The sequence below is a fragment of the Homarus americanus genome, unplaced genomic scaffold, assembly GCF_018991925.1.
Source record: "Homarus americanus isolate GMGI-L3 unplaced genomic scaffold, GMGI_Hamer_2.0 scaffold16712, whole genome shotgun sequence".
NCBI lineage: Eukaryota > Metazoa > Arthropoda > Malacostraca > Decapoda > Nephropidae > Homarus > Homarus americanus.
This window is the reverse complement of record NW_024757794.1, coordinates 2,467,484-2,490,327: the sequence shown is the minus strand read 5'-3', so window position 1 is coordinate 2,490,327 and position 22,844 is coordinate 2,467,484. Positions and strand designations below refer to the sequence as shown.

The 22,844-nt window shown below is 38.6% G+C and overlaps 1 protein-coding gene across 1 annotated transcript in view; it reads right to left on the bottom strand.

Annotated features, from left to right (window-relative positions):
- LOC121857652 (cysteine protease ATG4B-like) overlaps positions 1-22,844 on the bottom strand; it is a 78,187-nt gene that overhangs the window by 42,811 nt on the left and 12,532 nt on the right. The window contains exons 2-3 of the mRNA XM_042353713.1: positions 12,020-12,197; positions 10,152-10,231 (exon numbers count right to left, since the gene is read on the bottom strand). Of these exons, the coding sequence (XP_042209647.1) occupies positions 10,152-10,231; positions 12,020-12,197 (258 nt within the window). The remainder of the gene's footprint in view (positions 1-10,151; positions 10,232-12,019; positions 12,198-22,844) is intronic.

Sequence of the window (22,844 nt, the reverse complement as noted above, 5' to 3'; positions counted from 1 at the left end):
TACAGTATTAACTTTACTTCTCTCACACTTTTGTGCAGTGTGGGATATATAAATCTCAAGAAAGGGGAGGGGGGGGGAGATGTGTGAGGTGCAAAACTAGTGTAGGAAGCATTAGAAAAGACTGAAACAACAAGAAGAAACTATGCATCTCCAATTTGTAGTGAACATAGGTTCCACCAGTCTGACAAATCATTACGGGTACAGTATTGCAGATCAGGGTTTGTTGATTTAAAAACTTTTGTTTTTGTTGTTTTTCTAATCTGCCCTTTTCATTAGATTTAATAACCTTTTGTTGGTTTAAATGATTAATAGTAGATTTCCATCACCAGCTGTAGTATTAGTCTGCCAACACAGTAATCGGTTTTAGGGCTTAAATTCGTTACCATTTGAGTAAATATCAAGAAGGTTGTTCTATTCAATAATTTTTCAAGTCTTATATTAAATTTTTTAGTCATTTTAACAATTATTTAACATAATTGAAGTACAGGGAACTAGTTTTTAGCGCTCCAAACAGCCACTTGACTCACCCAAAATGGCGTCAGTTTGTGTTTCTTTTCAGTGGAGGAAGCATCTTGCTTGAGACTTTCTTGAACATAAACTATTTTTACGTTTTTACAGTACAATTATTGGTCATTCTGAAATTTATTTTACATATTGACAATATATACAGTAGTGCAGAGCAGTGTTGATTTAAAGAAAATAATCTTGAATTACACCAAGTGAACTTAAAATTTTATGGGTGAAATGGCAGCATGAAGCATGGGTTGATTTCTCTTCCACTCCACTGCCATCTCTTCTCCCTTCTCCTCCACCCCCACTTCTAATTCCCATCATCATCATGATCAGCCAGGAGCCTTCTACATGCACACCTCAAAGTAAGTATACTTTACTGCATTTATTTTTAGTTTGTATGTAATTTTCAGTGAGCTGGAACCAATTACCCAAAATCCCATTGAAACAATAGTTTTGGTTAACGAAATTTTCGGTTAACGAACAACCTTCTGGAACGTATTGTGTTCGTTAACCGAGGGACCACTGTACTGTATATGGATACAAGCTACTTCATAATAAGGTTAACTTCTTAACACTCCATTTTAAAGTCATGTATCCAGATGAAAAATTAATTCCCAACTATTTTACTTCTGCCACCAATCCTACCTCCTGCTTTATCAAATATGTTCAGCTCCTAGTGCTGTTTTTCACACCTGCCAATGTTCAAGGCATTTTTTTTTTTAATTTAGTGTTACTGTATAAATTATTTATAAGTGTGGTCTGTCACCTTTCTTTTAACATGTAATATTTCTTGTTTATAAACAGATACCAATCTTGTAACTGTATTATCATTAATAAAACTGTTAACTATACAGTGGTCCCTCGGTTAACGAACGGTTCGGTTAACGAATTACCTTCCTTAAGAATCTTCAATTCGGTTAACGGAAAAAAATTTGATTAACGAAATCCTTTCGAACATCACGTTTTGTTGTGAGCATCAGCTGATGGGCTAGTCTGCCAATTCAGTAAGTCAGTAATCTTTTCTAAGTTTACATACGTTTCCAGGGAAGTAAATATCAAGAAAATTATGCTTTAATATTTGTGCATTTTTTATATTAAAATTATTGGTCATTCTAAAATTTAGCCATCCAAGCTGTCTACATTAAGTTTTTCAACTATTATTTTTGGCTCGATATATGTAACTTTATTCATTTATTGAAACTCATTTACATGCACACACTGTCCTAAGGGCAAAGCTGAACTGTACATGTAATCAAAATAATGTACAAAATGATTACTAAAATTTTAGTCTAGTGCAAACTATTGCATGTTTACATTCAAATTAATCACTATTTTATAAGAATTCCAGCAATGTAAATTATATTCTCCCCGGTCACTTCTATGAAATTTTATAAGCAAAAAACAAAAACTCAATCTAAAGGACATAAATAAACAAATAAATACTTCAATAGACCTCGGTGCCAACTGTCAAACATGTCACTCCCCCCCCCCCCCAGAGCAAGGGTTTGGTGGTTATACAGTAGGCTTTAAGTTTTTATCTTATATAATATCACAGACTAAAGTTAGAATATAATTTGCATTGCTGGAATCCTTGCAAGACAGTGCATAAATTGAATATAAACGTCATATATTTTGCACAAGAGATAAAAATTTTAGTACATTAGTGCACAGTACTATAGTACATTTTATAATGTAAAGTTTTTCAACTGTATTTTTGGGTAGATTTACATAAATTTCTTCATTTGCTTTTATTCATTTACATGCACACACCATACTAAAAGAAACGTAAAATAAATAAATGACCTAGGTGCAAACCTGTAGTGTACATGTACTAAATGATTACAGTACTAAAATTGTTATGTCTAGTGCAAATTATAGCTTGTTTATATTCAAATTAATCACTATCTTACAATAATCCCAGCAATGAAAATTATATTCACCCAGGTCATTTCACTGGCATTTTAAAATGAGAGAAGCTTAGTCATTTAAGGACTGTTAAATAAACACACATTAGACCTTTGGCTCCAACTGTAAAACATATCACCTCACCTCCTGCTCGCTCGTTCACTCGCTCGCTCCGTCCCTCCCTCCCTCTACCCCAGCCAGGGTTTTAGGCTTACAGTTTTTATCTTATATAATATCTCAGACTAAAGTTAGGATAATATAATTTGCATTGCTGGAATCCTTGCAAGACAGCGAATAATTTGAATATAAACGTCATATATTTTGCACAAGAGATAAAATTTAATCACCTGTATCACATTACAGTAGTGATTTAAGAGTAAGAGTGTATATGTATGTATATAGTATTCCACATACACGTACAGTATATATATATATAGTGAAAATATATATATATATATATATATATATATATATATATATATATATATATATATATATATATATATATATATATATATATATATATATATATATATATATATATATATATATATATATATATATATATATACACACAGTAGTACCCCGATTTACGCGGTCAATTGAACCCACAGGGTACCGCGTAAAGTGAACAACAGAACTTATGGGATAAATTCCAATAGAGACTGGCCCGACCCCCAAAGTCCACTTTTTGACGACACACAACTATGTTGTAGTAAAAATATTATCTTAACTTTATGATGGTATGCACACACAATTAATAATTAAGAGAAATATCAATAATATTAGTTTTTTTAACACTTACATTAGTAGAAAAGATGGCTGGGCACACAGGGATGGGGGGTTGGTTCCGAGGCAGAGGGCAGATTATTGGCCCTCACCTGTATCACTTGTATCAATTGTATCACTATCCACCACATAGGCTTGCAGGGCCTCTTTGTCAAACCCCACAAAGTCCATATAAGTCCATATCCTCGCTATCACTATCACTGACTTAGGCCGGCTGTGGTGGGTGGCGGGTGAAGAACTCGGTAATGTTTTGATGACTGGGCGACCTTGTGCGCATCCTGCCCGAGCCGCTTCCCGCGTATATGAGTAGATGCACCGCGGAAAATGAAAGTTCGGTTCTCGCGAGGCACCGCGTAAATGGGAAATTGCGGAAAGTGAAACCGCGTAAAGCGGGGTAATACTCTGTGTGTGTGTGTGTGTGTGTGTGTGTGTGTAATAATAATAATAATAATTGACGGTTTATTGAAAAAGTTCTGCAGCCCGAAGGCTGAAAATATACATTGGACATAAATGACTTATTACATACATTGGTGGTTTAACAAAAGCCTTCATTAGAGAAAGGTAAAGGAACATACAGTGAACATACAGATTATTGTAGGTGTTGAACAGCAAACTCTTAGTGTAGTAACTCCCTCCCAGATGGTGTTAGGAGGGACCTCACGTGGTGTAGTAGTTCCCTCACATATGGTGTTATGAGGGGCCTCACGTGGTGTAGTAATTCTCTCACAGATGGTGTTATGAGGGGCCTGACGTGGTGTAGTAATTCCCTCACAGATGGTGTTATGAGGGGCCTCACGTGGTGTAGTAATTCTCTCACAGATGGTGTTATGAGGGGCCTGACGTGGTGTAGTAATTCCCTCACAGATGGTATTATGAGGGGCCTCACGTGGTGTAGTAATTCCCTCACAGATGGTGTTATGAGGGCCTCTCACGTGGTGTAGTAATTCTCTCACAGATGGTGTTATTATGAGGGCCTGACGTGGTGTAGTAATTCCTTCACAGATGGTGTTATGCGGGGCCTCACGTGGTGTAGTAATTCCCTCACAGATGGTGTTATGAGGGGCCTCACGTGGTGTAGTAATTCCCTCACATATGGTGTTATGAGGGGCCTCACGTGGTGTAGTAACTCCTTCACATATGGTGTTATGAGGGACCTGATGTGGTGTAGTAATTCCCTCACAGATGGTGTTATATGAGTGAGGTGTGGTCCCAGGCCTTCCTATCGTAGACGGATTAACACATGGCTGGTTGTTGGGTCTCACAGGCCGTTATCACTGGGTACCTGGGACCTCACTGTGTGAAGGTTAACATGGGTACGACTGTTACTGTTGAGTTGTTCTCACTGACTTAAGCACTGTTCACCACTGTTCACCTCTGTTTAACACTGGTTCCATTCCTTTCCTAAGTGAAATAGTAACTTCTGGCGAGAACTTTTTGATATTCCGGTGGGAAGGAGGGTTCAGGGGAGGGAGTTGGTATGGGCCAACTTAACAATTGACCTGGCTGCTCCGAGAGGAGCGCCAGGTACGTCTTGACCCTTCGGTGGTCAAGGATATGTGTGTGTGTGCGTGTGTGTGTGTGTGTGTGTGTGTGTGTGTGTGTGTGTGTGTGTGTAATAATAATAATAATAATAATAATAATAATAATTAACGGTTTATTGAAAAAGTTCTGCAGCCCGAAGGCTGAAAATATACATTGGACATAAATGACTTATTACATACATTGGTGGTTTAATAAAAGCCTTCATTAGAGAAAGGTAAAGGAACATACAGTGAACATACAGATTATTGTAGGTGTTGAACAGCAAACACGTAGTGTAGTAACTCCCTCCCAGATGGTGTTAGGAGGGACCTCACGTGGTGTAGTAGTTCCATCACAGATGTGTTATGAGGGGCCTCACGTGATGTAGTAATTCCCTCACAGATGGTGTTATCTTGAGGGCCTCTCCGTGGTGTAGTAGTTCCCTCACAGGCTGATGTTATGAGGGCCTCACGTGGTGTAATGTTCCCTCACAGATGGTGTTATGCAGGGCCTCCGCGTGGTGTAGTAATTCCCTCACAGATGGTGTTATAGGGGGCCTCCGCGTGGTGTAATAATTCCCTCACAGATGGTGTTATGAGGGGCCTCCGTGGTGTAGTAATTCCCTCACAGATGGTATTATGCGGGGCCTCACGTGGTGTAGTAGTTCCCTCACAGATGATGGTGTTATGAGGGCCTCCGCGTGGTGTAGTAATTCCCTCACAGATGGTGTTATCACCGAGGCCTCCGTGGTGTAGTAATTCCCTCTGAGCGGTGTTATATGAGTGAGTGTAGTCCCAGGCCTTCCTATGCGTAAGCGGATGCTGCCGCCTCGCTGGTTGTTGGGTCTCCACGGACCGTATCACTGGGTACCTGGTACCTCACTGTGAAGGTGCTTAGAGTGCGACTATTTACTGTTGATTTCTCACTGACTTAAGCACTATTTCCTCACAAACAACACTGGTTCCATTCCTTTCCTAAATGAAATAGTAACTTCTGGTAGTAGCTTGTTGATATTCGATTGGGAGGAGGAGTTCAGGGAGGGAGTTGGTATGAGCCAACTTAACAGTTAGCCTGGCTGCTCGAGAGGCGCCAAGAATGCGTCTTGACTGCCGGTAGTGAGAGATATATATATATATATATATATATATATATATATATATATATATATATATATATATATATATATATATAGCCCATGTAATAACATGTATGTATGTATGTATGTATGTATGTATGTGTGTGTGTGTGTGTGTGTGTGTGTGTGTGTGTGTGTGTGTGTGTGTGTGTGTGTGTGTGTGTGTGTGTGTGTGTTATATATTATATATATATATATATATATATATATATATATATATATATATATACATATACACATATATATATATATACATATATATACACACAGGTTGTACCTCTCTAGCCCGGCAACCACGGGACCTGGCCGGTGCCGGACTATGGAAATTCACCCTTTTCCTGGATAGATAGTGACTTGTGTTTACGCTTGGAAGCACTAGCACCACTTTCTCTGCTTCATGGTCTCTTTGAAGACATATTGAAGGGTTAAATGTCGTACAGTAGCTTCTCAAATTTCGCGAGTTTTTAATTCAACATTTTTTATTGGAACAAAAAAAAAAAAAAAAAAAAATGACGGAGGAAACTCGAATTTCGACGGGTTTGAACGGCTCACCAACTTTCAGACGTGTACAATTGTATAAACAGGGTCACTTCTGTTATGTACAAATGATTCATTATTGTTTATTACTGAATGTCTTTTTGATTGAATTAATGTTTGTGTGTGCAAAATGAGCAATACAATTCATTAATAATACGTAGAATATTAAAACACATGAGGAGACGAGACGGCATTGTTTTTGTTGTTTACAAAACCAATGACTGACTGGTTCTACATATAAAACTGAAGAAAATAAGACCCTGATTGTAGCTGCAGTAAAATTAATGTAAAAAAATTAATATGGCTGTTTGAAGTAATGTTATTTAATGTTAATAAATGGAACAATATATGTAAGTTGCTAACCATTAATGGTAAAGAAAAAAAGTGAGACTGCGCGTATGTAAGTGTGCACATGTGAAAACATATTGTCATTACTCTCTACATAAGAATGTGAAAGCAACACTTATTTACTGCTCATATATATATTGAAGGGTTAAATGTTGTACTCTGTATAGACAAGCAGAGAGAGAGAGAGAGAGATAGAGAGAGCAGCCGAACTGCCGGATGTAAACAAACCTTAATTTCCCGTGGCTTTGTTGTTGTTCTTTTTACGGGGATTAGCCCACCTGGGCATAGGTCACTGACCCACATTGTGGCCTGAGGGGCGAAAATTTAATACTCCCGTAATAATAATAATAATTCAGATAAGTTATATATATATATTTATGTAAAAAAAAAAAAAAAAAAAAACCTGCCTATCTACCTATTGGGCAAACTAAAATCGTTCCGGACCTCGGGAGTTTCCTGACCACAGAATGCCGGACTAGAGAGGTACAACCTGTATAGTGATTTAAGGGAGATTCAGGGGAATTTTAGGAGTGTTTCTGACTTCATGCATTTTTGGCTTTACTTTGTATGTATTTTTCTGTGAGCTGGAACCAATTACCCAATATCCCATTGAAATAATGGATTCGGTTAACGAACGACTCTGTTGAACAAATTGTGTTCGTTAACTGAATATTTCGTTAACCGAAACTATTGTTTCAATGGGATTCTGGGTAATTGGTTCCAGCTCACCAAAAATTACATACAAATTAAAAATAAACACAGTAAAGTACACTTACTTTGAGGTGTGCATGTAGAAGGCTCCTGGTTGATGATGATGATGGGAATTAGAAGTGGGGGTGGAGGAGAAGGGAGAAGAGAAGGCATTGGGGTGGAAGAGAAGTCACCCCATGCTTCATTCTGCCATTTCACCTATAAAATTTTAGTTCACTTGGTGTAACTCAAGATTATTTTCTTTAAATCAACACTGTACTGCATTATATATTGTCAATATGAAAAATAAACTTCAGAATGACCAACAATTGTACTGTAAAAATGTAAAAATAATTTATGTTGAAGGGTGTCTCAAGCAGGATGCTTCCTCCACTGAGCAAGGACACAAACTGACGCCATTGTGGGTGAGTCAAGTGGCTGTTTGACGCGCTAAAAACTAGTTCCCTGTACTACAATTATGTTAAATAATTGTTAAAATGACTAAAAATTTTAATATAAGACTTGGAAAATTATTGAATAGTACAACCTTCTTGATATTTACTCAAATGGTAACGAATTTAAACCCTAAAACCGATTACTGTATTGGCAGACCAAGACTCCAGCTGGTGAGTAGGCGAAAACATGTTGGGAAAAATTCGTAAGGAATTCGTTAACCGAATTTTTGTTCATTAACCAAATTGAATATTCTTATGGAAGGTAATTCGTTAACTGAAATTTCGTTAACCGAGGGATCACTGTATACATAATTTTCTATGTTGTACGACAAAATTTATTTTAAGAAGGGCAAATTATCAAACTTTATAAATGAACAAATCAATAGTTCTTTAAATAAATTAAAATTAATTAGGAAAAAACAAGACAAAATATATGTATTCTTGTTATTTTTAGCAATAAAAATTTTCTTGTTATTTTAAGTAATAAAAATTATACTGTTACTGTAACTGCTACTTGGAACAGAATTCAATAAAAATTTAATCTAGCTTTACTTGAAATTTATGAAAACCAATATATATATATATATACAGTATTACCCCGCTTTACACGGTTTCACTTTACGCGCTTTCTCATATACGCGGTGCCTCGCCAGAACCGAACTTTCACTTTCCACGGTTCATCTACCCATATACGCGTGAAGAATAATTTTTTTTTTATTTAGCTCATAAAATTCATACACATTACCCAGTCAGAATATAGTTTACATTGCTGGAATTCTTACAATATGATGATCATTTTGAATATAAACATCATGGATTTTGCATTAGACATACAAATTTTAGATCTTATGTAATAATTTGGTTTACACAAAGCAAATATTTTATCCTTTGTGCAGAATATATGAAGTTTACATTCAAAATATTCCCTGACCTGCAAGGAATCCAGAAATGTCAATTATATTATCCTAACTTTAGTCTGAGTTATTATTTATTACTAAAAATGTAAATATACTATTTTCTCCCAATCACTTCTCTGGTTGGTAGGGAGGGAGGGAGGGAGGGAGGGAGGGACCGACCCAGCTAGGGCGGAGTATTTTGATTGACAGATAGTGTCCTTGAAGAATATTTCTTTGTTTATTTACTGAAGATATATGTTTTAGCTCATAAAATTCATACAAATTACCCGGCCAGAATATAATTTACATTGCTGGAATTCTTACAACATGATGATCATTTTGAATATAAACATCATGGATTTTGCATTAGACATACAAATTTTAGATCTAAAGTAATAATTTGGTTTACACAAAGCAAATATTTTATCTTTTGTGCAAAATATATGAAGTTTACATTCAAAATATTCCCTGACCTGCAAGGAATCCAGAAATGTCAATTATATTATCCTAACTTTAGTCTGAGGTATTATTTATTACTAAACGTTAAAATCTAGAGTTTTCACCCAAACATTAATCAGAGAGGTAGGAGCTAGTGAGCTGGGAAGAGGGGGGAGGGGGGATTTGAGTCCATTATTTGAATGGACATTAACCTGGCGACTGTATTTCTCTTAAATATTAATTGTGTGAGCATACCATCATAAAATTTAAATGTTATTTTTACTACAACATAGGTAATGTGTCGGAAAAAGTGGAGTTTGGGGGTCGGGCCAGTCTCTATTGGAATTAATCCCATATGTTCTGTTGTTCACTTTATGCGGTTTTCACTTTCCGCGGTACCCTGTGGGTTCAATTGACCGCGTAAATCGGGGTACTACTGTATATATATAATGTTACATAAATTTATTTGTCAGTGGCCCAAGGTTAAAAATGCTTTTAAAACCTTGGAGCTAAATGTAGGATAGATATTTAGTGGGTCCCATATTTTTGACCTGACTTAACTTGACTAATCAAGTCACCCTTTCTCTTAAGCTCCTCAACGTGTGTGTTGGTGTGCGGATTAGTGGATGTCATGATTATGACCTGACCTCATGTTTAATAAGGTCACCCTGAATATTTAAGACTCTGTCTGTCCATGTAATTCAGTTGCCTCTGAAGATGTCTTGAATAATGACGAAAGCTAAGGTGCTCCATTGTGTCCCTTTTCCATGTGTGATTTTATCAAGATACAGGTATATATATATATATATATATATATATATATATATATATATATATATATATATATATATATATATATATATATATATATATATATATATATATATATATATATATATATATATACACACACAAATGACTTACTTATTTCATCCATAATGACTACATTGTCCATGGCAACATTCACACTAAAGTTGTTCCACTCATCAAATGGTGTCAACTTCCTGAAAAGAGTGTTTACATGTTATTTCATTTAGCAGTCCCTAAAATACTAAAATCTTATACTATTGATGCTTATGAATCTTCTTCCTTTAAGTGCTGCATTGCCTAGTAAATAAATCTATGTAAATTCCTCTAAATGCACAAATAATAATAATAATAATAATAATAATAATAATAATAATAATAATAATAATAATAATATTAATAATAATAATAACAACAACAATAATAATAATAATAATAATAATAATAATAATAATAATAATAATAATAATAATAATGGTTGTCCCTCGTGTAACGAGGATGGCTGGCCCAAGGGTCACCAAGGCATGAATTTGTTTGAGGTGTAGAAGCTGTTACCAACATAACCACATCCTGAGTTAGCGAGCTCCATGACCCAGTGTCAAGGAATAGTCCGAGAAGACCGGACAACTCGCCAACTGCACTGGCTAACCATTACCCCAGAATACGATTTGCAAATCGATTAACATCCAGGTCCCCAATTACTGCTGGGTAGACACAAGCAAATGGCATAATGACTCTTGCCCACAGTTTCACCCTGCCAGGGGATCAAACCTGGGTCTGCTCGCTTGTGAGAGGAGCATACTGACCATTACACCACAGGTTGCCTCAAAAAATACATACAGTACAGTAAAACCTCGATTAACCGACCACATATGGGGGGAAGGGGCCGACGGATAATCCGAAAGGCCGGTGAATAGTACGTAAAGTCTACGGAAATAAAACATAAATTTTCAAAGTACCTTTCCCTAACCTACCTCATTTAATTCCCTCTATTCATTTTTGTTCATTTGCCATTCATATTTCAATAGAATTTGCTTTAAAACATTAACCACTTTAGTAAATAAATATGAACCAGCACAGAAACCGTAAATAAAAAATGGAAAAGTCAAAGAACATATGTCATCTCAAAAATTGTGACCAAGTTCCAGGTTGTTGATCTGACTTTCTACCTCATATACACACAATTGCAGGGTCTCAATTGCTTCTCTTACTATTAACAACACAACATACGTATATTGTTTCTCACTCTTGACCTTTTTTTTCATTTTTGCATTTATTTATGGTTCTTAATTACTATTATTATTATCATTATCATTATTAATATTATTACATTATCGCCCCCCAAGCCCCGATGTGGGTCAGTGACCTGTGCCGGGTGGGCTAATCCAAAAAAAAAAAAAAAAAAATATATATATATATATTAGGAGTTCGGGATTGACGGTTAATCCGATAGTCGGTTAATCGAGGGTCGGTTAATTGAGGTTTTACTGTATATGCATGTGTGCGCACACACACATATAGTACAATACTCACATGCATGAATGCATACACATTCCTTTCCCTCACGGTGACTTGGTATTATCATTGTATTAATGCTGTTACATTTCACCAAAGGAAACTTTCATATCTTCATGTCCATTTCCTCTATTGGCCAAATCTTGGACACAAGAACACTGACTGATATACTAACTATGATGATGGAGCACCTTTCAACTATTGTACTGTAAATATTTACACATATCTCAAAACCTTATTTAAAATAAAACAAAGCAAAAAGTTCTATTACATTAACTGGATCATGTGAAGATTAGTCTTCAGGTCATTTATCTGATGATTAAGCTAACACCCTACTGTTATAAGGGGAGGGGGGGGGTCTGGTTTGGTTTGCAGTAGGGTGGTTAATAAGGTGAAATAATCTGGAGTGCCACTATTCATGTGATCCCATTAATTACCCGAATGCCCCTTCATTAATCTTGTAAACTTACCTAATAACCTGAGCAACAGTATTTGGGCCGTACCACTCTCCAATTGGTTTACCCTCATCCACTCCCAGTTGCGAAATGATATGGAGAGAGAAAGTCGCACATTTGTGGTCTTCAAACATGCCCATTATCCTTAAGTATTCTTCATTGGATGTGGAAGCTGTCCAGATCCAGTCTCTACCTGTGGAATAGATAAAATATCAATAACTGATCAACTCAAGAACCACCCAAATGTTGTTATATCTAATACAGTATCTGTATTTGCTTATCATCCAAATTTTACCATTAAAAGGAAAAACTCTATACATTTTCCAATTACTGGGTTGTCTTTCAAGTCAAACAAATCTATGGTGGGATTGACCAAGGGACTACATATACCTAAACACAGCATAGGGCTGCCAGGTGTCCAGTACTGTATATACAGGATTGTCTCTTATTTCACTGCATTGACTCGTTGTCACGGAAAGATGTGTCGGGGCGCATCACTGTCCTGGATGTGAGTGGCCCTGATATGTTCACTTGAAAAAATTTCCTTGTCTATGAGTTCAATGCCTCATACAAATACAACTATAAAAATGAATGTTTGTTCTCAATTTTAAATTTTTTGTGCACAGTTCTTATCCCACTTCACAAAACAATGTAATACAGTATCGTGTTTATCTGTGCTGAGTCGTGGCAGCGAGCTTTGTGTGTTGTAAAGTTTGCATCTTAGGAGACACTGGGCATGAACCAAAGTCCGAGGTGTATGATTACAGTGGACTGATCCATACACTGAAGACTGCTGGCTAATTGTGGCTACTTTTGCACTATGCTTGATGCTTTAAATAAACAATTTCGACAGAAAAGGGGGAGTGAGGCTGATTTTGTTTACATAGCATAAAAATTACTGCAAGCATTACTGTATCTTCATGGGAAAGTATGTGGCAGGGAGATTCTTGAAACACAGCTGAGCATTTGTACTTTATTTGAGGAACTTTGTGTTCCCACTTATAAGACCAAAGACGGACTGCCGTGTTTAGGGGCGTGGAAGCCAGCAATTGTCACACGTTTGTGTTTTAGAGCTCTGACAGTTTGACCTTCGTCCCTCCTGTGAGCAAGGGGTTATTGAGTAGAATATTGGGATGTTTGTTTTACACAATTATTGGTGTTATAACAATCTGACCAAGAATGGAAGAGAAGTTAGTCCAGAGAGAAATATAATTTTAAAACAATTATATACTGTAGACGGATTTTGATCTTTACTTTAAACTATCATTTCCATAAATCTTTTTCATTCTCCAAATAAAAATTAACAATCATCTTTTTATCTTTCTCACCCCCTCCAAAAATAATGTCCCATATTTTGAAACCAAGAATCTGGCAACCCTATCTAAGTAGCCCCTTTGTTCATGAACAGGGGATTAGCTCACCCGAGCACAGGTCACTGACCTGCATCAGGGCCTGGGGGGCGAAAATATAATAATAATAATAATAATAATAATAATAATAATAATAATAATAATAATAATAATAATAATAATAACAACAACAACAACAATAATAATCATTAATAAAAATAGATAAATATTAAAAAAATAAAATAATTAAATAATAATGTTAACCATAAATAAATACAAAAACGAAATAATGAATCAAGAGTGAGAATCAATATACAGTATGTTGCATTGTCAAAACTAAGAGAAACAATTGAAAACTGCAATTGGGTGTAAATGAGGCACAAAGTCAGTTCAGCAGCCAGTGGAGAGGAAAAAAAATAAATAAAAAAAAAATAAATAAATAAATAAATTATATATATATATATATATATATATATATATATATATATATATATATATATATATATATATATATATATATATATATATATATATATATATATATATATATATATATATATATATACATGGTAATATTGAGGAGGCATTATCCCAGTCAATGCAATGCTTGTTATCCCTCAAATGAACAAACAGAGCATTGGATTCCTGGCCTGTCCTAACACTGTATTTGTGTTGTTTAATTCTAGTTGCAAGATCTTTACCTGTCTGGCCTAAGTAAAACATATTACATTCCTTGCAAGGAACTTTATAAATGCAACCAATTGTGTTGTTGGGGGAGTTCTTGATTACCATTTGTTTAACAGTGCATGAGTTTTTAAATGCCACATTGACGTTCCAGGTTTTTAGTTGTGAAGGAATGTGTGAGAAATTTTTGTGAAATGGTAATATTAAGATATTCTTATGGTCATGGGTGGGCTTGGGATCAGTTCTATAAAAAGTTTTCTTAGTAATGTTTAGGCATTTGTCTATGAAAGATCTAGGGTATTTAAGGTTTGAGCCAATATTATATATATATTTGTATTCCTCATCAATGAATTCCGGACTGCAAATTCTCAAGGCACGTAAAAACATTGTTGAAAATACTGACTGTTTGACTTTATTATGGTGGGCAGAATAATAATGAATGTATGAACACACATTAGTTGGTTTTCTATAAATACTGAACTTAAAAGTGTTACCTATTCTGTGTATCAGACAGTCTAGGAATGGCAATTTACAGTCTTGCTCTAATTCCACAGTGAATTTGATCGAGGGGGCTAAGTTGTTAAGTTGTGGCAGGAAAGCTTTTAGGTCCTCATTACATGGCCAGAGACATAATACATCATCAACATATCTAAACCCTGCTGAGTGGTATATTACTTATATATGCATATATATATATATATATATATATATATATATATATATATATATATATATATATATATATATATATATATATATATATATATATATATATATATATATATATATATATATATATATAGTATATGTATGTGTGGAGTATGCTATAACGAATCTAATTGGTTCCAGAACCTCGTTCGTTATAGGATTAATCCGTTCCAGGCCCCCAAATACAACCACTTAACACCGAAAAAATTCTGTGGCAAATGTAAAAAATACGGTACTTTATCTTACCTAAGTGTTGTTAGTATGCAGGACAGGAGGCAGAGGGGGAGGGGGGAGGAGAGAATTATGGAGAAGAGGTGGAAGGAGAAGAGTCATCCTTCCTAGCCCTCTTTGGTGACTGTCTCACAGGCACTTTGTCTGTAGGGTCTTTTGTTACCTTTGTAAAGAAGGAATCCAGGGTTGGCTGCTTCAACCTTGATTTCTGGACCTTCCAAAAGTAGTTCATAACATTGTCATTAAACACACTGATGGCCTTTTGCACAGAACCAACATCAGGATGATAATCCTCAGCAAGTTTGGACAGTTTGCTCCAGCAAAAGAACGCATCCTTGAGATCTTTGACTGGAATGATGCGGCTTTCCCCCTTGTCCTCCTCCTCCCCTGACTCCTCAAAAGTTAAGCTTCGCTTCAGTGTCTCGTTTTGTTCTTTGTGAAGCTCAAGCAGCTCCTCAGTGGACCGTTCCTTACTGTGCTCTTCCACCAACTCCTCAACATCATCATCATCCACTTCCAGGCCCATGGAATTGCCCAGAGACACAATTTCATGAACAACAGCCTCTTCTTCTAACTCTTCGAAGCCTTCAAAGTCTCTTTGAAGCACACATTCAGGCCACAATGGCCTCCAAGCAGCACAAAGACACCTCACAGTAACCTCTTTCCAGGCTGAGGTAATTAAAAAAACAGCATCTGCTATATTGAAGTGACTTCCAAAATTCCTTCAAGCTAACATCACTGGAAGAAGTGGACACAAAACATTTTCTAAACAGTGCCTTTGTGTATAGCTTCTTAAAATTAGAAATTACCTGTTGATCCATGGGCTGGATGAGAGGTGTTGTGTTGGGTGGCAAGAAGTGCACAGTGATGAAGTTGAACTCCTCTGGCAATTCAACCATCAAATTAGGAGGGTGGGCTGGTGTATTGTCCATCACCAACAAAGCTTTCAGTGGAAGATTATTCTCCCTGAGGTATTCCCGAACACTGGGTCCAAACACCTCAATCACCCACTCAGAGAATAAATTCCTGGTCACCCAAGCCTTTGGGTTTGACTGCCACATAAAACCAAGGAGGGTCTTCCTAATGCTTTTGAAAGCTCTGGGGTTTTCTGCATGGTACACAAGGAGTGGCTTTATTTTGCAGTCACCAGAAGCATTAGCACAAAGAAGGAGGGTAAGCCTGTCTTTCATTGGCTTATGGCCAGGGACAGAAGTTTCCTCCTTGGTAATGTATGTACGGTGAGGCATTTTTTTCCAAAAAAGTCCAGTTTCATCACAGTTGAATACCTGCCGAGAAACAAAGCCTCCCTCTTTAATAACATTAAAAAAAATGTCATGGTGTTCCTTAGCTGCTTCCTTATCTGCACTAGCAGCATCACCATGTCTCACAACACTGTAATTTATTTCTCCTTCTGAAACCAGTAAACCACCCCTTGGTACCCCTAAACACTGGCACATCACTATCACTTGCACTGGGAGTCTTGGCTTTAAGGTCCTCAAACAATTGTCTGGCCTTCTCACAAATTATAGCTTCACTAATGCTATCACCTGCCATTTCTTTCTCCTTTATCCACACTAAGAGTAAATTTTCCGTCTTCTCAATCACATTACACCTTGCTTTGCTAAGTCTAGAGATTCCCTTAGCCACTTGCACAGTTTTCAACTCCTCTTTATTCTTTAAAATCGTACATATAGTCGATTTAGCCAACCCATACTCATCACTAAGTTTCGCAATGCTTGTTCCATCCTAACGTTTCTTTATGATTTCTTTCTTAGTTTCAAGAGTTATGAGCTTTCTCACTCGCTTTGGATGATTCATTGTCACAATTGTACACTTGTATAACAAAATATTTATACAAATAACTCTATTTCCACATCAAAAGAAGAAATTTCAACAATAACTGTGGTGCACTGGTTGCACAATGAGACAAAGATGGCGCCTGACGCTCTTGTTGTGGGTCGCGGTACAACAATATTCATGCACCAGGCGAAATAGTCCCGTATTCATCCGCGTTCGTTGTAGGAGTTGCGTTTGTTATAGCATTCTCAATTTTATAGGTAAAACCGTTCGTTATAGGAATATTCGTAGTAGGATCCGTTCGTTATAGCATACCCCACTGTGTGTGTGTGTGTGTGTGTATATATATATATATATATATATATATATATATATATATATATATATATATATATATATATATATATATATATATATATATATATATATATATATATATATATATATATATATATATATATATACAGTGACACCTCGTTTAACGAACACCTCGGTTAACGTAATTTCGATTAACGAACTGCCTTCCATAAGGATCTTCAATTCGGTTAACGAAAAAAAATTCGGTTAACGAAGTTCTTACGAACTGACCTCAACATGTTTTCGCTTGCACTGACCGGGCAACCAGCTTTAGTATCAGTCCGCCAATACATTAATCGGTTCTAGGGCTTAAATTCCTTACAATTTTAGTAAATATCAAGAAGTTTATACTATTCAATAATTTTAAAAGTTTAATATTCAATTTCTTAAGTCATTTTAACAATTATTGAACAAAATTGAAGGTAAAGTGACTAGTTTAATGCGTGGCATCCAGCCTCTTAACACAGCAAACAGGAGTTAGTCTCTCTCTGTTTTCACTGGGGGTAACATCTTGCTTGAGACTCTCTTCAACTAAATGCTTTTTTTCTGTGTTTCCAAGCAAATTATTGGTCATTTTGAAATATATTTTACATATTGACAATATATAATGCAGTGCAGTGTTGATTTAAAGAAAATAATCTTGAATTACACCAAGAGAGCTAAAATTTTATGGGTGAAATGGCGCCATGGGGTGACTTCTCTTCCACCCCAATGCCTTCTCTTCTTTCTTCTCCTCCACCCCCATTCTAAATCTCATCATCATCATCATCATCCAGGAGGCTTCTACATACACACCTCAAAGTAAGTGAACTTTTCTACCATTTTTGTTGAATTTAGAAAATTTTCGGTGAGCTGGAACCAATTACCCAAAAACCCATTGAAACAATGGTTTCGGTTTACGAACGACCTTCTGGAACCGATTGAGTTCGTTAACGGAGGGGTCACTGTATATAACTTATCTGAATTATTATTATTATTACGGGAGTATTAAATTTTCGCCCCTCAGGCCACAATGTGGGTCAGTGACCTATGCCCAGGTGGGCTAATCCCCGTAAAAAGAACAACAACAAAGCCACGGGAAATTAAGGTTTGTTTACATCCGGCAGTTCGGCTGCTCTCTCTATCTCTCTCTCTCTCTCTTTCTGCTTGTCTATACAGAGTACAACATTTAACCCTTCAATATATATGAGTAGTAAATAAGTGTTGCTTTCACATTCCTATGTAGAGTAATGACAATATGTTTTCATATGTGCACACTTACATACATGCAGTCTCACTTTTTTTCTTTACCATTAATGGTTCGCTACTTACGTATATTGTTCCATTTATTAACATTAAATAACATTACTTAAAACAACCATATTAATTTTACTACAGCTATAACCAGGGTCTTATTTTCTTCAGTTTTATATGTAGAACCAATCAGTCACTGGTTTTGTAATCAACGAAAACAATGCTGTCTCATTTCCTCGTGTTTTAATATTGTACGTATTATTAATGAATTGTATTGCTCATTTTGCACACACAAACATTAATTCAATCAAAAAGACTTCCAGTAATAAACAATAATGAATCTTTTGCACATAAGAGAAATGACGCTGTTTACACGATTGTGCACGTCGTCTGAACGTTGGTGGGCCGTTCAAACCCATCAAAATTTGAGTTTCCCCCGTCAAAATATTTAAATGAGTTTTTTTGTGTGTGTGTTCAAATAGAAAACGTCGAATTAAAAATTCGCGAAATTTGAGAAGCTACTGTACAACATTTAACCCTTCAATATGTCTTCAAAGAGACCATGAAGCAGAGAAAGTGGTGCTAGTGCTTCCAAGCATAAGCACAAGTCACTATCTATCCAGGAAAAAGGTGAATTTCCATGGTCCGGAAATTTCCACGGTCCGGCACCGGTCAGGTCCCGAGGTTGCCAGACTAGAGACGCACGCGCGCACACACACACACACACCTGATTTATGTACTGTACAGCCCTGTAAATGTATTTGAACATATATCATTATGTCTAAATCATATGTAAGTTTGTATATTTTCAGCTACCGGCTGCAACTCTATTAATAAACCGTTTATTATCACACCCACCCCCCCACCCACCCACACACACACACCTGATTTATGTACTGTACAGCCCTGTAAATGTATTTGAACGTATATCATTATGTCTAAATCACATGTAAGTTTGTATATTTTCAGCCACCGGCTGCAACTCTATTAAACCATTTATTATTATTATTATCACACACACACACACACACACACACACACACACACACACACACACACACACACCTGGACCCCAGCTGTCTTTCACCAGCACCAACAACTCTTGCTCACCTGAGCCCTCAGCTTTCCTCTCCGTCACCACCTCCTGCCCACCTGGACCCCAGTTCTCTTTCACCAGCACCAGCAACTTTTGCTCACCTGAGCCCTCACCGTCCTTCTCACCACCACCTGCCCAGTCGGGCCCTCGGCAATCCTCGCCGCCACCTCCAGCCCCTGCACAGGTACACAAAGTTGGTTCTATGGAAACAATCACTCTCCGTCTGGTTTGCCACTCCAAGCAAATCAACCTTCTCTCTGCCCAACTCAACTCGTTTGTGGAGACAATTGCGACATTGCAGAGGCAACAACAACTCATTCTGGACACCCTGACATCAACAGGGGTGCACTTTGCAAGCCCTGGTGACCCGCCTCCTTCCTTCTCCCGAGATGGAGGATCCATCCCTCGCTCTCCCAGTCCTCCCTCTCCATTATCCCCAACAGAATTTGGTACCTCCTCCAGAGCCCTGTCTATCCCCACTGACTCTTCATCTCGCACTAGAGGCCGTTCCCTCCTCTCAGACCTCGCCCAGTTTGTGCTCTCCCATCAAATAGATGTCGCTCTACTTCAGGAAACCATCAGAGATGATGTTACTCCACTCCACCTCTCTGGCTATAATGTTTACACCCTGCCTCGCTACCGTGGGCAGGCTCGTGGCCTCCTCACCCTTGTGCGTAACACCATTCCATCTGTCCGAATACCCTCACCTGACTCACTTGGAACCCCGTCTGAATAACTTTCTGTCTCCCTTACTCTTGGTGACCGGATCCTTCGTGTAGTGAATGTCCATTTCAAGAGTGATTCTCTGGACCCCCAGGTTCTTTACAACCTCCATGATGGGGTTCCCACTATTGTTCTTGGCGACTTTAATGCCCGCCATCCCACTCTTACTCCAGATCATCCCACTCCATGTACCCTTAACGGATCACATCTCTCACAGTTTCTTAATGGGGATGATGATGTTCGCTTTCTTTGTCCTGACGATCCTACTCGCCTCTCACATAGTTTCCTTGATGTTGGCTTACTATTGAACGGTCATACCTCCTTTCATCCTACCGTCTGCACCGAGCCTGCTCTGTATAGTGACCATCTTGCCGTTGCTACCCATCTCAGGCTCTCCTTCTCTGCCCCGACATCAGCTCCTTATCGATCCCCTCGCCTTCGTCTCACACAAGATGCTGTTCCTTCCTTTACCCAATACCTTTCTACCTGGGCAGATTCCTATGTTATCCCTCAATCCCTCGACTCTTACAGCACTGATTTTGTTGATGCCGTGTATGACTCTGTCAATCGTGCTGCCCCTCCATGCCATCCCCATCACCCCAGAAGTGCCACCAACTACTGGTATTGTATCCCTGCCAGGAGACATCTCCGGCAGGTAACCCTTGATCTCCACTCTGCCACACTGAGGTCTCGCTCCCCAGAGGACTGGGAAGACTTAAAAAACTGGTGCTCCTTGGCAACTCAGGAGCGTCGTCGGATTCGTGAGGTGGACTGGCTATCCTTCATGGGGTCTCTATCATTCCAGTCGTCACACCTCCTATGTATGGAATCGGATTAATGCTATACGGGGTACTCGACGGGGGCCTCCTACCCACCCTGACCCCGCCTCCCTTGCCTGCTCTTTAATGGAGGACTGGGCATGAGCTTCCTCCCCTGAGGCACTTCCAGATCCGATGCAGGAGGCAGTGCAGGCTCTCGTCGATACATCTGAGCCTGTTGTTCGTGCTGCTCTTACTTTCCCTGACCCCACTGATTATTCCATCACACAGTTCGAGCTTGACAGTGCTTGTCGCTCTAGAAAAGACACTTCTCCTGGGGATGATCAGATAACCTACTCCATCCTCAACGCCTGTGCTAATATTCTTAATGGCCCCTTGCTCGCTCTCTACAATGTCTTATGAACATGGGGTTCTCCCGTCTAACTGGAAAATGCCACTATTATCCCCATCCCTAAGCCGGGAGATCCTGGGATATATCGACTCTTTAGTCTTACCTCCTGTGTTTGCAAGATGATGGAGAGGATACGCCATCGTCGCCTTCTTCACACCATATGTGGCTTCCACAACTCCTTCAATGGTTTCATACATCGCAGCATAGCACATTCCATTGCTGCTTCCATTTATTGCAATCAGACTGCCCGCGTCTCCGTCTTCCTTGATATCAAGGGAGCCTTTGATACGGCTCAGCCTGCCCTCATTTTAGCTGAACTTGTGCGGTTAGGAGTTAAAGGGCAACTTCTTCGATGGATCGCCTCTTACTTCACTGGACGTCAGGTCCGGGTTTGAGTTGAAGGCTCTATATCTCCTGTTCAAGAAATGAACCTCGGCACCCCTCAAGGTGGAGTCCTGAGTCCCACCTTGTTTAACACTCTCATGCACTCCATTGCATCAATCCCGTGGCCGACAGAAGTTGTCCACTCAGGATATGCCGATGATGTCCTCTTCCAAGCCCCTGACTACCTCAGCATGCAGGAAGCCCTTGATCTGGTCTCCAGAGAGTGTGATTCACTTGGTTTCCTTCTTTAACTGCAAAAACAAAAGCCATGTGGCACGGTCGTGTTGTACCTCCACCCCTTCTCTTATCAGGAACGCCCTTGGACTGGGTTAATGAGACAAAATACCTGGGTGTGTATGTAACTCGCACACGTTGTCAGATCCCTGAAGTTCTCTATCTTCGAGACATATGCTTTCGGCGTCTCGCTCCCCTCCCTACCATGTGAAGGGGTTCCCTTGGTGCCACCATCCCCGTACTTCTCACCATGTACAAGTCCTTTGTCCGTTCCTGTGTCGACTACGCCACCCCTGCCCTCGTCAACATTAGTCGGACTGCTGTCAATCGTCTCAAAGTTATCCAGAGGCAAGCTGCTTGTATCATCCTTGGGGCCCCTCAGTGGACACGCTCTACTTCTCTATATACCGAACTTGGTCTTTCCCCCTTATAGGATCGTGTCCAGGAGTTTTACCTAAAAACTACCGTTTCCATTCTACGGGATCCTCGAGGCAACTATGTTCAAGCCAACTTGACTCCTGCTGTCTGAGGCCGACCTCCATCTTGAAGACAGTGGCGAGGGTCACTCATCTGAGCCCTTCAGGAACACGACCTCCTGCCTGATATTGTTGTCACCCCTGCTGTTGGTTCATCTCCTTCCCCCTAGCTGGATTTTCAACCTGAAGTGATTGCCCTTGGTGGACAGCTCCCGAAATCCCAGGTGAACCCAGTTATTCTCTGCAAATACCACCTCACCAGGATCGCCCACTGGTCCCCAGGTAGGGTTGTCCTCTACACTGATGGCTCTGTTGACCCCGCTACAGGTAGGGCCGGAGCTGGTGTCTACATCTCCCGTCCTGATGCCCCTGAGCCTATCAGCCAATGCGTAACTTCT